General features: G+C 32.7%; 1 protein-coding gene across 5 annotated transcripts in view; it reads left to right on the top strand.

Annotated features, from left to right (window-relative positions):
• Positions 1-16061, top strand: part of LOC136037704 (long-chain-fatty-acid--CoA ligase ACSBG2-like) — a 115388-nt gene that overhangs the window by 74514 nt on the left and 24813 nt on the right. For all 5 annotated transcript variants that reach the window (XM_065720463.1, XM_065720465.1, XM_065720466.1 and 2 more), the window contains 3 exons: positions 2144-2325; positions 10083-10248; positions 13289-13423. In XM_065720463.1, coding sequence (XP_065576535.1) covers positions 2144-2325; positions 10083-10248; positions 13289-13423 — 483 coding nt within the window. The remainder of the gene's footprint in view (positions 1-2143; positions 2326-10082; positions 10249-13288; positions 13424-16061) is intronic.

The raw sequence follows: 16061 nt of genomic DNA on the forward strand, positions 1-16061 counted from the left end.
TGGGGGGGATGTTTTTTTCAGCATTCGGGGGGAGGGTAAATTTGTGTTTTTCTTTTAATTTTCTTTTCAGAAAAGGCATTTTCTTTGAAAATACACCCGAAAAAGGTATTTTTATAAATCTACGAGGGTAGTACCCCACCCCACAATTCACGCCACCTTACCAAACATCAAAGTTATGAACTGACTAAGCTGTAATATATCAGTACTTGTGCTTAATTTGTTTTCCATGCTCAGTTTAAAAAAAATGATAATTTATAATAGGTGCCTTTTCTTTTCTTTTGAACTATGCCAAGTTCTACTACGATATTTGTTGTTGATAACTTGAACATTCCAAGTTGCACATGTGCTAATATTCGCATACTACAAAACTTGTGATTGAAGCTACGTCCTTTTTGAGAGAGAGACACTTTTATTATACATATCATTAATATACAAAAGAACCAAATCAGCCACTTTAGAAAGTCAAAGACTTGTTAGCAGTGGCTGATAAACATTCAATGAACAACATTACCGACAACATTAACAAAAAAATTAAATAAAATGAGACAGAAAAGTGGGGAAAAGAAAACAAAAGGAAAATAAAGAAGAAGAGAGAGAAAGAGAGAAAAATTTTATTTCTTTCTTCATCTTAGACTTCGGTACTATCAAACTTTGGCTAGCTTTATTGAGGCGGGAGAGGGCTTATAAAAATCGAGAGCAATAAATAGTAAAAAATATTTTTTTAGTACTTTCAAAAGAGCTATTTTTTCTAATTAAACGGCCTTTGTGATTCAGGGGCCATTCTTAAAGAATTTGAACAATATTTGAACTTTAGCACAAAGAGTGAGGTAATGACTAGGTTGCGAACACTTCATATACGTAATAATTTCTCTTCGTTTTGAGTTCTAATGTTGCTCCTTATTTTCAGTTGAAATGGCTTGTTTTTTATTTAATAATAACAAAAAGTGAAGCTTTATAATGAAAGATAGGGTAAGACCCTTCAGCCAAGCTTTATAGATCTTAAGCCACGATCTTAAGGATGATAGATTGCCAAAGACAATGTTTTCTGGCCATCCACCTCAGGTCAAGTAAGCAGCAGGTCGTCTCCAGAGAAGAGGTTATCAGAAAGGATTTAAAGGGAATTAGAAATACTTCAAATCAAATGAAGAGTGAACTTTTGAATGGATTGGGTGGGAGGAGGTGCGTGTGCGGCTGTGCTGGCCTCAGGCTGCATGGTGCTGCTCTGAGTTGTTAGTAGTAGTAAGAATTCTAATAGCAATAGTCCAAAGCTCTAAATTCTAATATTGCTTCTGTTTCTTTTGATTCTGCTTTAAGCAGCCATGATTTTTGAAAATCTTAGCTACAAAATACTCTTTGAAGAATCCGCCCTTATTAACAATGACCTAGGCATATAGCAAGTAGTTCGAGAAGCAATTTAAACCAGACTAAAGATTAATAATTACATTTGCTTAAATAGGGACTCGGGAGAATATTCATTAAATGCTCTATATACAAATTTAATTAAAAATGACCTTACGAAATATTACAAAAAACCAATAGATAGAACCTTTCACAAATACACCTATGGGATCAGCAGCCAAAAAAGCGCGGTTAACATTAAAACCGTGTTTATAAATCTTTCTCTTTCATTTCAATGAATTGCCTCGTTTCATCACAATTTATTTAACAGTCCTGGTTGAGTTTCCTGTTGTAAGTTTTTCTTTAAATATATTTTTGTATTGTTTAGTACGGCCCTTGGACATGGGGCCGAAATATTCATTCTAATTTGTCTCCCACTATCTTGAGAAATCCCCTATTGTTCTTCTTGTTTTTGGTTCTAGTAATAGTTGTAGTGGTGGTAGTAGTAGAAGTGGTAGTTTTTAGCAGCATTATGATGTTGTCACACTCTTTCTCGAAAGTTAATCCCACCGGTAATACGACTGTATACTTTAATTAGATATCCGATAAAAAGTAAAAAGTACTCAAGGTGACCAAAAGGCTTTTTGCCGCTCTATGTTCTTTTGGCTGATCCAGTATATTCTTAAAAGCAGAATCATGTCAGTACGGAAGTATTGGATGTATTTCAAAAAATTTCAGTAACTTAGTGTTAACGTAGACTATCAAAACAAATACCGAAATCTTTGAATTAAACCTTTTATTTTAGGGGTCGTTAGTCAATACGTTAAAAGAAGTACGACCGACAATATTTTTTGGGGTCCCTCGAGTATGGGAGAAAATTCATGAAAAAATGATGGAGATTGGGAGTCAAACAAAAGGATGGAAGAGAACAATTGCTACTTGGGCAAAAGATAGAGGAACACAGTATAATAAAAACAAGATGGATGGGTGAGTAAATTAAAGCCTATTATTGTTTACTATTATGAAGCCTATAAAGCCTAGATATTGTCTTAAAAAACTCTTAAAAATCGTATTAGATTATTCAGCTGATTTGTCTCTGCGTACTTTTTCTTTAATATACTAACTTATCCCAATGAAAGATAGCTTGGAAGTTGAATGGACGGAATTAACATTCGATTTGGGTACATTTTATTCATGATAACTTGGTCATGTTGTTTTTGTTTGTTTTTTCAGGTAACCTTCTTGTTTCCTTTTGATGTTTCCATTAAATAAGTATTCAGTTAACTAGACTTAAATTATGAGTCGCCTTTGCTTTGTGTTACATGAAAAAACTGAGAAAAGAATAGGGGAAAAAATTGAAAAAACATATATTTTCAAATTTTTTTCAAATATTGTGTTTTTTTTTGTAAATTTGAAAAGAAAAACACAAAAAAGGCAAATCACATACAAAATTAAAGGAACTGAAAGAAAAATCAAGGCCATCTTGAGATCTTAGGAAGTAGGGAGGGGTTTGAAGATCTCGAATCCTGTGAATGCACATTGGGGGGTTTTATTTTTGCTTTTCTCTACGATTCAGTATAAATGTAGATATCCAATTATATGTATCTTATTTATTAATTAGGATAAATGCCAAATACATTCAGAAAAAGAAATTTGGCCTCTTCATTTCAAATTTTATTGAATTCAATCATGGTTGTTGTAGTAGTTACAACCTAGTTAAAAGTGAACTAGCTCGTAGTAATCAAAAGTACGTTTAAAAAAAAAAAAAAAAAAAAAAAAAAAAAAAAAAAAAAAAAAAAAAAAAAACAGTCTATTTTGTAAAAATTCATTACTATCTTTTTGGTAAAAGTTCACTGCGAAATTGTTTTTTGATAATTTGAAAAAGAGCTTTAGACACCACTTAAATGAGGGCGGATGAAGGGTAAAATTATATAATTGGGATGGTCATTGTTGAAACTTCCTAAGGACAGGTTTTGAGCCCCCTCTTTCTATATGAAAGACAAAGAAAATTGTCTTTTACAGTGGTAGCAGTAATATTTTCTTTTCTTCTTTCTTTTTTTTTTAGCTAAGTTTAAATCCAGGAACAAATCCTGTATTTCAACATACGTTAAGCTAAATTAATTCTGACGCTTGAAGGTAACCTTCTACCACATAACCGATTGTATTTAAGGTACCGCATACCTGAATGTATGTGGCACTTACCAGGGGCGGATCTAGATCAAAATCTTGGGGAAGGCCCAATGTGACAAGGGTGCTAATGAGCAAATCTTTGAGGGGGGGGGCAATATGACAAAGGTACCATTGAACAAATTGACAAACTTATTTTAAAAAAGAGTAAAAAAGAAAAAAAACAAAAAATAAGGGGGCCAGAAAAATCTTGGGTGGCATGGCCCAGTTGGCCCCCACTCTCTTGATCCGCCCTTGGCACCTACAATAGTTTTATCAAAGTTTCTTCCATTTCCAACAATCTAAAGCGTCTAGACCTTGATAATATTGCGTATACTTTCCCCTCTTGTTCGTGACTATATTTTCCCTTTTCCTCTGTATTATAACAGATTTATTAAAAATTTGGAACTCGAACTGCGCGTAGCACAAGATATTTTAAGAGAGAAGGATTTATTCATTAAACGGATAATAAACAAAAAATGGTTACTACCTCCCCGAAAAAGCAAAGCTCGTCCGAGGGGGACATAGAGAAAATAAAACACATAAAATAAAAGAACACTAGGCCACCGACACCACTAATACCACCACACTCAACTATAAATATGAAAAAAATAACAACATCATTACTTTACTTTTCCTCTGGGAACTGCATGTCATCATATATTCAGATTTATTTTTATGGTATAAAATTGTATAAATTCTTAATTGTTTAGTTCTAAAATCATTAAAATAGGTGATGCGCAGGATCTCTACCGGAGACGTATATAGTCATACAGCTCCGACGTCCAGAATCTTTTTAATGAATTTAGAAGTGTAAACTATTGGTAAATGGACAGGTGTGGCAGTTCAATATTTTTTGCGCCAAATGACTATTGAAGTATCTGATGCTAGGACTGTCATGAGACTCCTATGCATTGCTTTTGCATGCTTAATTGGTTTTCTATTAATTATCAAGAAATAATCAGGTTTTGATGGTATTCATTTAGTTTACTTTGGCCAAAGCAACCCGCGAAACACCTAATCCAATAGTCTAGATGGGTAATTAATCGGCATCGGCATTATCGGCTGACCTTCAGACTTTTTTAATAAGTCTATAAGCGTGAATTATTGATATATGTATGTCCAGTGTAGCAGCTCTCATCAATTTTGTTTGTCAAAATATATGCAAATATTTTTGCAATTACCAGTTTTTTGCTCTTTAAGCAATTTAATATACACTTTTCGATAAACGGCATGCGGCAGGCTTCTATATATGGATTCTCATTGTCGCTCGTCTTCTAACCCCCTCCCCATATAACTTTGTAAAAAAAAGTTAAACAAAATAATACCGCCAAATCCAAGGGAAATTAAGCATAAAAATTTGTACCATATATAGATTAAGACGTCTTGATAAAATAGCATTAAAATATTGTTGTTTGATATCTATCTATATATATATAAATAAGTTGTTTGTCTGTGTACTGACGTCATGTTTGTGTGTCGACTGACGTCATGTTTGTAGACTGACGCAATTATGAGGATTGAGCATTATGTCGTCATGAAGTTGTTTGTCGACTGACGTCATGTTTGTCGATTGACAAAATTACAGACCGGGACACAAATGACGACCAGGACACCGGGACACAGGGGATATAAATGCCGACCAGGACACTCAAAGAGAAATTACAGACTGGGACACCGGGACACAAATAACGACCGAGACACAGGGAATAGAAATAACGACCGGGAAACGGGGACACAACTAAAACGGGGACGCCGGGGGGCACAGGGGGGATATATAAATGACGACCGGGACACAGGGAATGTTCGGTTAGCAATCACCATCAACAAAGCTCAAGGGCAATCATTAGAATAATGAGGTATAGATCTGAATACGGATTGTTTTTCCCATGGACAATTATATGTTGTATGTTCAAGAGTCGGTAAACCTGACAATCTATTTATATGCACTGACAATGGGACAGCGAAGAATGTTGTATATTCGCAAGATATAAGTATATAAGGCTTAGTATATGACGTCATTATAAGATGACACTACAGACCGGGACACCGGGACACAAATGACGACCGGGACACAAGGAATATAAATGCGACCGGGACACTCAAAGAGAAATTACAGACCGGGACACCGGGACACAGGGAATATAAATGACGACCGGGACACTCAAAGAGAAATTACAGACTGGGACACCGGAACACAAATGACGAATATAAATGGACACAGGGAATATAAATGACGACCGGGACACTCAAAGAGAAATTGCAGACCGGGACACCGGGACACAGGGACACAGGGAATATAAATGACGACCGGGACACTCAAAGAGAAATTACAGACTGGGACACCGGGACACAAATGACGACCGGGACACAGGGACACAACTACAAAGGGGACGCTGGAGGGGGGATAGGGGGGATATATAAATGACGACGGGGACACAGGAAATGTTCGATTAGCAATCACCATCAACAAAGCTCAAGGGCAATTATTAGTATAATGAGGTATAGATCTGAACACGGATTGTTTTTCCCATGGACAATTATATGTTGCATGTTCAAGAGTCGATAAACCTGACTATCTATTTATATGCAAAGACAATGGAATTGTCTGATGATATGGAATTAGTTTTATTTGGGTAAAACAACTGCCAAAAGAGCTAATAAACTGGATAGATCAGCATCTTTTGTTAGGTTTAGCCCCATTTTAACCTACCACGTCTTAAACTCCAGTGATGCACTTTAAACTGCATCACTGCATTACTTACAACTAATACTCATGCATCGCTTTTGCATCACTAATTGGTTTTCTAAGTAGTATCAAATAAATGCAGGGTTTTGATGATATGGAATTGGTTTTATTTGGGCAAAGCAACTGCCAAAAACGCTAATAAACTGGATCGATCAGCATCTTTTGTTAGGTTTAGCACTCTTTAAACCACGTCCAACTACGTCTAACCTATAAGTAGGTTACCCCTATTTAACATATAACAAGGCTTTGAAGTTGATGCAAACCGCCTGAGCGTGAGGGTTGTAATTTATGCCCCTGGGGTATTTAAGGCTCTTATGGAAGGGATGGCTGAATTAACTTTAGAAGTGGTTGAAACTGGAAATTCTAGCTTCCTTTTAAGAGTCAAGAGTAATGTAGGTCAAGTATTGTTAAATAGGTTAACCACGTCAAAATAAAGAAAAAACAAGTAAAATACACGGGGTTATATCAAAACATAAGGAAATAGCTAAAGCTTTAGATAAAGCTGTATAAATAAAAATACGTTAAGTTGAATATCTTTGTAAATAGTCGTATCTAGGAAAAAGTAATAAAGAAATCCTCCCAGATTCGCCCTTATTATCCATTATTAGAAAAATGTGTGTGCTATTTCAGCTGTTTAATAGTCTATAAATTCTCCCCCCCCCCTTGCAGTATAGATCTTCCTTCGTTTCCAAATTATAAATTTTGTTAGTCTTTCCTTTATCGTTTATTAATTTCATCCTGGTCTCACTTTTACATCTTCTTGATTTACGCTTTAATCCCTTCTCTGTTTCCCATTCTTACCTCTTATTCTTCTTAAATTTATCAATCAGAGCATGGTTGCCAACTTGCAAACTTTTCTTGTGAAATACACTCTTTTTTACCTCAAGAGGGGATGTGGAAGAGTGAAAATAATTTTTTTTGGGTGTCAGTTTTCATTATCTTTAAACGTCAATAGTTGGCCTATTCGTCAAAAGAGCGTTTAACCTAAGGAACAGGGTTGCCAACTTGCACTTTTTCCGTGTGAAATGCACTCTATTTTTACCTCAGAGGAGATGCGGAAGAGGGAAAAGTCACTCTTTTTGGGTGTCAGTTTTCATTTCCTTTAAACGTCAGTACTTGGCCTATTCATACAGAGAGCGTTTAACCTAAGGAACACGGTTGCCAACTTGCACTTTTGTCGAGTGAAATGCACTCTTTTTACCTCCGAGAAGGCGCATAAGACGGGATGCGTAAATATTTTTATTTGCACTCTTTTTGAGCAAAAATAATTCTTTTTCGGCTTGATTTGTAATCTTTTTAAACGCCGGCAGTTGGCAATCCAGATTCGGAGGCTTCATTTATAAACTTCTTTATGTTCTATTAAGCATAAAAGGGTTCTATTAATATTCCTATCAAGGTTTTTCTGTCCCTAAAACATCTTCTGCTACTTCATATGTTATTTTCTTCAGTTTATTCGACCCATCTTCTACATGGTCGAGTTCTAAGCTCTCCTGTTTCATATTCAACTGTTCTTGGAAAAATTTTCTTCAATCCTAGAGTCTATGAAAAAGCATTTGGTTCAACCAAACAAGAACGCTTTATTGAACGTAATATGCTTACAATGTGTACAAGATGAGTAAACTCTTATGCAAATTCCATAATCACATTTGAACTCGGCAATTATTTTTTATGCCACTACATTATTAAAGCTGAAATTATTACAAGAAAATCAATCCGGAAGCCAAATTAAAATAAACATCTAGTTAATTATGTTTTCTTTGCTGTGGCTTTGGGTAAATTAACCAACAGTTATTATATTATTATGGCTAACCTCAAATTATACATATTCCAAAGTCTCTCTGTCAGTGAGCTATTTATCAAAGGCATAGGAATGAACTGTGTAAATACAACCATGTTTACTTCTAAACATGTGTAAAGTTCATTTCCCTGTTTTATTGCCTTAGGTCAAAGTCAAGTATGTTAGTCCCTATTTAATATTAAATAGTGTCTTGACGAACTAGGTATCATTCACTAATTAGTCTAAAACAAAAAAATAAATCTGAAGAAGATAAACGGATATTTGACCAGTATGATGAAACAGAAGAAACTCAAACGATTATTTAGCCCGTATATAATAAGACGTCTTCAGCGTTAAAACAAAAAGCGAGAGAGAAAAACCTATAAAAAACCCCAACTAGAATATAAAATTAAAGGGATATAAATAAAAAAATGTAAAACAACAAAGCTAAATTAAATATAATATATATTGTATATATATTACATTGTATATTTATATATATATATATATATATATATATATATATATATATATATATATATATATATATATATATATATATATATATATATATATATATATTGTATATATTGTATATTGTATATATATATACTATATATTGTATATATATATATATATATATATATATATATATATATGAGTTTGGTTTTATTTATATATTTTTCATTTGTATTCTTTTTGTTTTTGATTTACTTTAACGCTTAAGATGGCTGCACAAGACTACATGATCCAACAACTGCATAATTTTAGCTAACAAAAAAAATTATAAGCATGAAAAAACACCAATGAATAATTCCAGTTTTTCTTTTAATAAATTGAGATTTTTCCTATATTTTTAATGATATTTTAATATTCCAAACACAGTACAAATTCCTAACCATGTCGTATTATTCATAATTCTATGAGAAAGTTTGTGGTAACGAACTGTAAGTAAGGAGTGACACGGATCAATAGTAAACGATACTCAAAAAGCGGAATTTTAAATATCGATAAATGTGTCAAAAGAACTTGCTTATTATGATGATTCCAAATATAACAGATTCTTTAGGCTTTGTGTTACCAATAAAAGGCTACGAACCCGAGAAAATTTGCCTGGTTTTCGAAAAAGGCGGGATCACCTCCTAAAAATTAAAAGAACCTTAATGAAAATTACACCATCAGATTCAGCATATCAGAGAACCCTGCTGTAGAGGTTTCAAGCTCCTATCTGAAAAACGGGGATTTTTTATTTTTCTTTGCCAGGAGAAAGTTTAGAGATGCATGTTTATTTATTTTCTTATTGAGTTTTTTCTTAGGGGTGATTTTATCGAACCGTCCTAGAATATCGGAAGAAAGCTCATTTGAACAGAAATTAAAAGTTTCAAGATCCTATCTGCAAAAGGCTCCTATCTTAATCTGTAAAGTTTGACTGTTTGTCTTATTTCTTTAAGAGCGACTCCTGAGACACAAGGGTCGTTCAATGAGAATTAGAATTTTTTAAAAGCAAGGGATTGAGGAGGGGGTAACTCCTTCATATACGGAATATTTTTTTTCGTTTTTAGTTCTAATGATGCTCCTTGCTTTCTGTAAAATTTTTTTTAATTAATATCTTTTAGATTCGACTCCAAGTAGTTTGGGGTTTTCATTCCTGAGGCTTTAGCTTTTTAAAATGTTCGTCCGGCACTTAGCCTTCATAGAATTCGTTACTCATGTTAGATTCGACTGCAAACTGATTATTTTTTTTGTTTTTTTTTTTTAGGAGAGCCACTAGTTTTTGAAACTCGTGCAAAAAAAAGAGAAAAAAATGTAGTAAATTGTAAAAAATTGAAAAAAATGTAATAAATGAATAACCGAGCGTATGAAAACTGAGTAAAAAATTAAACAATTAAGTATTCTTCTTGTAATTTAAAAAACGAAGATTTTCTTATATTTTTTAATAATTTCCGAATATTACGGACAAAATTAATTCGGCAAGTAGGAATTCGAAAACCGTGTTCATTTAGTAAGTAGCATTATTCATAAGAACGTAAGATGGTCCAATATCTCTTATAGATTCGATTCTAAGCCGTTTGGGTTTTTCATTGCCGAAGCTTTAGTTTTTGGAAAAGTTCGTGCAGCGCTTGGCTTGGATCGAACTCGTTACTGCTTCTCAGGAGCAGCTCCTTTATCTTTGGACGTTATTAACTATTTTGCATCATTAGATATACCAGTTTATGAGGTAAGTCGTAGATAGGTAGCTGAATAGATTAATCATATAAAGCTATATGAAAAGTGCTATTGTCCTTATTATTACTATTTGGATTTATTTTATTAGTAGAATTTATATTTACTTTATTAACACGTTAATTTTAAAGCTGATTTTGTCTCTTAAGCTACATCAATATTTTCTCTAATAAGCACAAAAAGTTTGCTATGCGTTTACAAAAATGGTAAAATATTTTTTTACTCAAAATATCCAATTTTTTATTTTTACTTTGTATTTTTTTTTCTTCTGTTACTTTGTAAAATAACTGTTGCCCTTTTATTAAACTTCAATGTTGTTTCTTTTTATTTTCGGTATTTGTTACTAATATCGGGTAGCCCATAAGTCAATTTACCATCATAAAGTAAGAAGCAATCGTAAGAAAACAACCACAAAAATAAATAAAAAGAAACTGTAGTAAAATATCTCTAAAATAAAAGCAAAGACACTTTCAAAGTAACGATGAATTCTCAACTCAATCTTTATTAATTACCCTTGAGTTTTTGTTGTTGTAAAAAAGATATCCCCATTATTATGGTTAATGGAATATGGTGAATAGCATATGGTATATGGCGAATTTCCCATTATTATGGGAGACTAGAGAAAAATGCAATTGTTTTTATCTGTTACTATCACATCTACCATATTATTATTATTATTATTATTTTCAATGGGTGCTGTCTACTTCCTTAGACGCATTTTTTTTTGTGGGAGTATCCCCCGTGGATAGAATTTCATGCGCGTAAATTTCCCTGAAACAATAAAAATTTCATCCTTGGTGAGAATATTTTGTACTGAAACAAAATCTTTCTTCGTGATAGATGTGGGGGGGGGGGGAGGGTTCAACATACGAGAAAATCAAATTTAAAAGAACTTGCAAAAAAGATAGTACTTTTCCAGATGATGAGGATAATGATGAGACTTTTTTGAAATAATAGAAAAACAGTGACACTTTCTGATGACAAAAATACCAGTTGCACCTCTGGCACCGCTGCTTTTTGAGATGATAAAACAATCTATGTCGCAAATAAAATCATTATGTATTTTTATGGCAAAACTGTCAGGACACTTCATAAATCACCAGTGTAAACCTACGTCTATGACAATGTCTATGTCTATGACAAGGGCATCAAACGTATGTATATGACAATGCTTATGCCTATAACAAGGGCATCAAACCTATGTCTATGACAATGTCTATGTCTATGACAAGGGCTTCAAAATTGTGTCTATAACAATGTCTTTGTCTATGTCTATGACAAGGGCATCAAACCTATGTCTCATCAAAATCATAATTTAACATATTTATTAAATTTTATCTTGTCAAAATTTTCAAAAATGTGGGTTTTGGGTGGACTTTCGAATTGAAATTGATTTACACCGAACAATTCTGCAAAACTTTTCCAGGTACCCCGGCTCTTTTTTCCTTGGAATGCCCAGTCAAAAGGTTCAAGGCTCTATTCCCTTGTCCTCCGTAGCATATACCAATTTTATTCTATGGGGAGTTCCGATGCTGCTAAAATTGAACTATATATGTACTGTATTTGTGTAACTATATATGTAGCTATATATGTACTATATATGAACTATATATGTACTAAAATTGAACTATATATGTACTAAGATTGAACTATATATGTACTGTATATGTGTAACTATATATGTACTATATATGTTACTATATAACTATATATGAACTAGATGTACTAAAATTTAACTATATATGTACTACATATGTATATATGTACTGAAATAAAAGACAAAGCAGCATATTGCCCTTCGCTTACATTGCCACTCAGTCCGATTTTTGAATTGGTCTACAGCCAGAAGAATGCCACAATCTATATTATGGTCATGATGCTGTTGTAGTAATTCAAAAGCAGCAGTGTGGCACTTTTCGGAAAACTAAGATTTACATTTTACCATTTTTGCATTTTTTTTTTTTTTTTTTTGTCCAGTCGTTTTCACAATGTAAATAATTCTGATTCTTCTCGAATCCCTTGATGATTTTGACTTTTTGATTTATATTATTTTGATTTTTGTAATATTTGACTTGGAATGTGAACTCAGTTTTTTTAGCTTGTGACAGTTGTTAGTCATAAAATATTATCAGATATTATTTTATCCCCCATCCCATCTGTTTTTTGCCTTTAATCGTCTTGGAAACGGATTTTTTTATGTTATGTTTTGCTAATTAACTTTTGTCTTGCTGTCTTGGTTGTTTTTGTCTTGCTTTCTATTACTGGAAGCGAAAATAACACCCTGGACCTCATCTATTCTACTTTTAGCAATTTCATTGCATCCACTATACTAATAATACCACCTACAAGACTTATAATAGCAATAAAAAAGTAGTTAGTATATAAGCTTCTTTCAGTAGAAAGTCTAGTAAAATACTAGTTATTATGATTAATCATAATTTGACTAATTGTATTAATTTTTATGATAGTACCAGATGGTTAATGTTGGTGCCTAGTACACTACAGATGGTCTAAGAGTTGTTATTAAGTCTCAGAGCCCACTGCAACACTCTCACCCCAAAGTAGGAACAAAGTTTACACTATCTTGACTTGAAGGGATTTTAACTATTTTCATAGTTAACTTTTATATTGCTGTTTTGTTTGTTTTTTGTTTTGCTTTCTCTTTTTGGACATATGAAGCAAATTCTAATCTATTAGAGCTTCTGATAGCCTTTCGAAAACACTAATAAAAAAAACAAGCTTTCTCAACGTAGCTTTCTCAACTATGATACTGGTATGCAAAATTGACAATATTAAATTGATTAAGTAGATTATTTTATCTAATAGAAGTAATTGGGGTATGAAGAAGTTTGTTTAGTTTAGATGTGATACGTATAGACCGTTTTTATTAATCTATTTAGTTTTGAGTGAATGGAATGTTTCTATCTTTAAATTTTAATTGAAGTAAATCATTGTAGTAACCTTGACCATAAACGCTTTATCAAATATCGATTTGACGCAATAAAGATGCGTAATTTTACGATTTTCTCATTAAGGTCTACGGAATGAGCGAATCCACTGGCCCTCATACTGTAAATATTGCAACTTCCTTTTGTTTCGGCAGTGCCGGGAGAACACTCTCCGGAAGCAAAACAGTGATCCATCAACCAGACAAAGATGGAAATGGCGAGGTATATAATTTCACATTATTTATCCTTTTATGTCTGAAATGACTTTTTAAAGTAATTATGTAACTTCACGAGTGTGTCTAGGATTTTCCTTCGTCAAGGTTGTAACTTCTTTTTTTGTGTGTGTGGGGGGTGGGGGGGGGGGTGGATGGCGTTGAAAGTTTTTAAAATATCTTCAGTCGTTGTATAACAAAAAAGTTTTATATCACGTCTTATGCGGGGGATGTCTTGAGCTGCACAAATCCTCCTCGTGGTAGCACCACAGAAGGTCCTGTGCTGCTGCCACTCTGTGGTTTTTCTGTGGAAAAAGCGAACCACCAAGATTAGAACAGTAGAGATCATAAACTTTATCAAGACATTGGCACAAATTTAAAAAACAGCAAATAAACAGATAATGGATAGACTGTATTGGTTAGCATTGAAATAGACTGGTTGAAAACATCTTAAAAATTGTAAAAAAAAAAAACAACGATAATTGGTCCGGGAGAGTAATTATAATTTGAAAAGAAAAGTAAACTACTTATAGATAGTTTTAATAAATTTTTATCCAAACTCGTATATTTAATGCATTGGAGGTTGTCACTTCGTCCTCCTCCTGGCTGCACCACAGAGGGCTAAGATGCCTTCTGTGGTTCAAACGAACCACCAAAATTAGAGTAGTAGAGATCATCAATTACGAACTTTATCAACACTTTGCCACAAATTTAAAAACAGCAAAATAAACTGATAATCGAGTCTCTATTGGTTACCACTGAAAAAACTGGTTGAAAACGTCTTAAAAAATCGCAAAGAAAACGATAATTGGTCCGGGAGAGTAACTATAATTTGAAAAGAAAAGTAAACTAGTTATAGATAGTTTTAATAAACTTTATCAAGACATTGGCATAAATTTAAAAAACAGCAAAATAAACTGATTATCGATAGTTTCTACTGGTTAGCGTTGAAAAAAAAACTGGTTGAAAACGTCTTAAAAAATCGCAAAGAAAACGATAATTGGTCCAAGAGAGTAATTATAATTTGAAAAGAAAAGTAAACTACTTATAGATAGTTTTAATAAAATTTATCAAGACATTGGCATAAATTTAAAAAACAGCAAAATAAACTGATAATCGATAGTTTCTATTGGTTAGCGTTGAAAAAAAAAACTGGTTGAAAACGTCTTAAAAAATCGCAAAGAAAACGATAATTGGTCCAAGAGAGTAATTATAATTTGAGAAGAAAAGTAAACTACTTATAGATAGTTTTAATAAACTTTATCAAGACATTGGCATAAATTTAAAAAACAGCAAAATAAACTGATAATCGATAGTTTCTATTGGTTAGCGTTGAAAAAAAAAAACTGGTTGAAAACGTCTTAAAAAATCGCAAAGAAAACGATAATTGGTCCAGGAGAGTAATTATAATTTGAAAAGAAAAGTAAACTACTTATAGATAGTTTTAATAAACTTTATCAAGACATTGGCATAAATTTAAAAAACAGCAAAATAAACTGATAATCGATAGTTTCTATTGGTTAGCGTTGAAAAAAAACTGGTTGAAAACGTCTATAAAATCGTATAAAAAAAACGATAATCGGTCCGGGAGAGTAATTATAATTTGAAAAGAAAAGTAAATTATTCAGGATAATTTTATAAGGTTTTATTCAAACACGTATATCTAATGCATTGGGGGTTGTCACGTCGTCTAGACATTTTTTCTGTCAAAATTACTATTTCTTACTCATGCTGACGCCGTGGTGTTTCAGACTCAAATCCACTAAAAATTTGGGAGCATTTCAAAAGTTTAATCAAATGCTTAGGAAGGGTGGGGGGGGGGGGATCGTCTTAAACCTTGGAGACCTTGTGATTATATATATATTTTTAATAACTCTAATCTCATCGTTAGGATCCTTTTATTGTAATTGAGAACACTATCTGAATACTCAAGAAAAAGTGATAGTATTTCATTTCCGTTTATATTATTTAATAAAATATACATTTATTATTTATATATTAAATTATTCAATTACAAAATAACACCTTTATAAAATAAATACTTTATGAGCAGTCAATTTTAGTAGGCCCTTTTTAAGTACTGCTTAAATAGAAAACGATTAATGTCCTTTTGTAGTTATCTCAGGGACATAAACAGACCTCATTTTTACAATTGTACGATTTTCCTGCAGTTTCTTATATTTTACATACAAATCACCTATTTATCTTCTTTTGAAGTTTAGAAAAAAATTGCTGCGCAAGGGACCGTCCAGCCTGAAAATGTTAGCATTTATACCTCCTACTTCGACTGGTTTTTACTGTAAAAAATACTCCTGCGCCTGATTTCAACTAATTAAATCAAGTGGTGTTGAAATATCTTCTAATGTCTGGGGCAAAATTTCGACTTGCCACCTCATTCCCCGTTTTTGGTATTTCCCCTAGCTGTTAAACGTACAATCATCAAAATTCGTGTTAATAGGGAAATTAAGAAGTGAAATAGTACAGTTAATCCGAAGATTATTCTTAAAGAAATTGCCAAAGTTTTGGTTTTGATACCATTTTGTTTACAACATATAAAAAATCCGCCAAATTCGGATGAGGCGAAATTGACCAATTTTCGTCTTTTTTCTAAAATGAAGAAACAAAAAAAACTTAATTTGCTTGTATAG

The sequence above is a fragment of the Artemia franciscana genome, chromosome 17, assembly GCF_032884065.1.
Source record: "Artemia franciscana chromosome 17, ASM3288406v1, whole genome shotgun sequence".
Lineage (NCBI taxonomy): Eukaryota > Metazoa > Arthropoda > Branchiopoda > Anostraca > Artemiidae > Artemia > Artemia franciscana.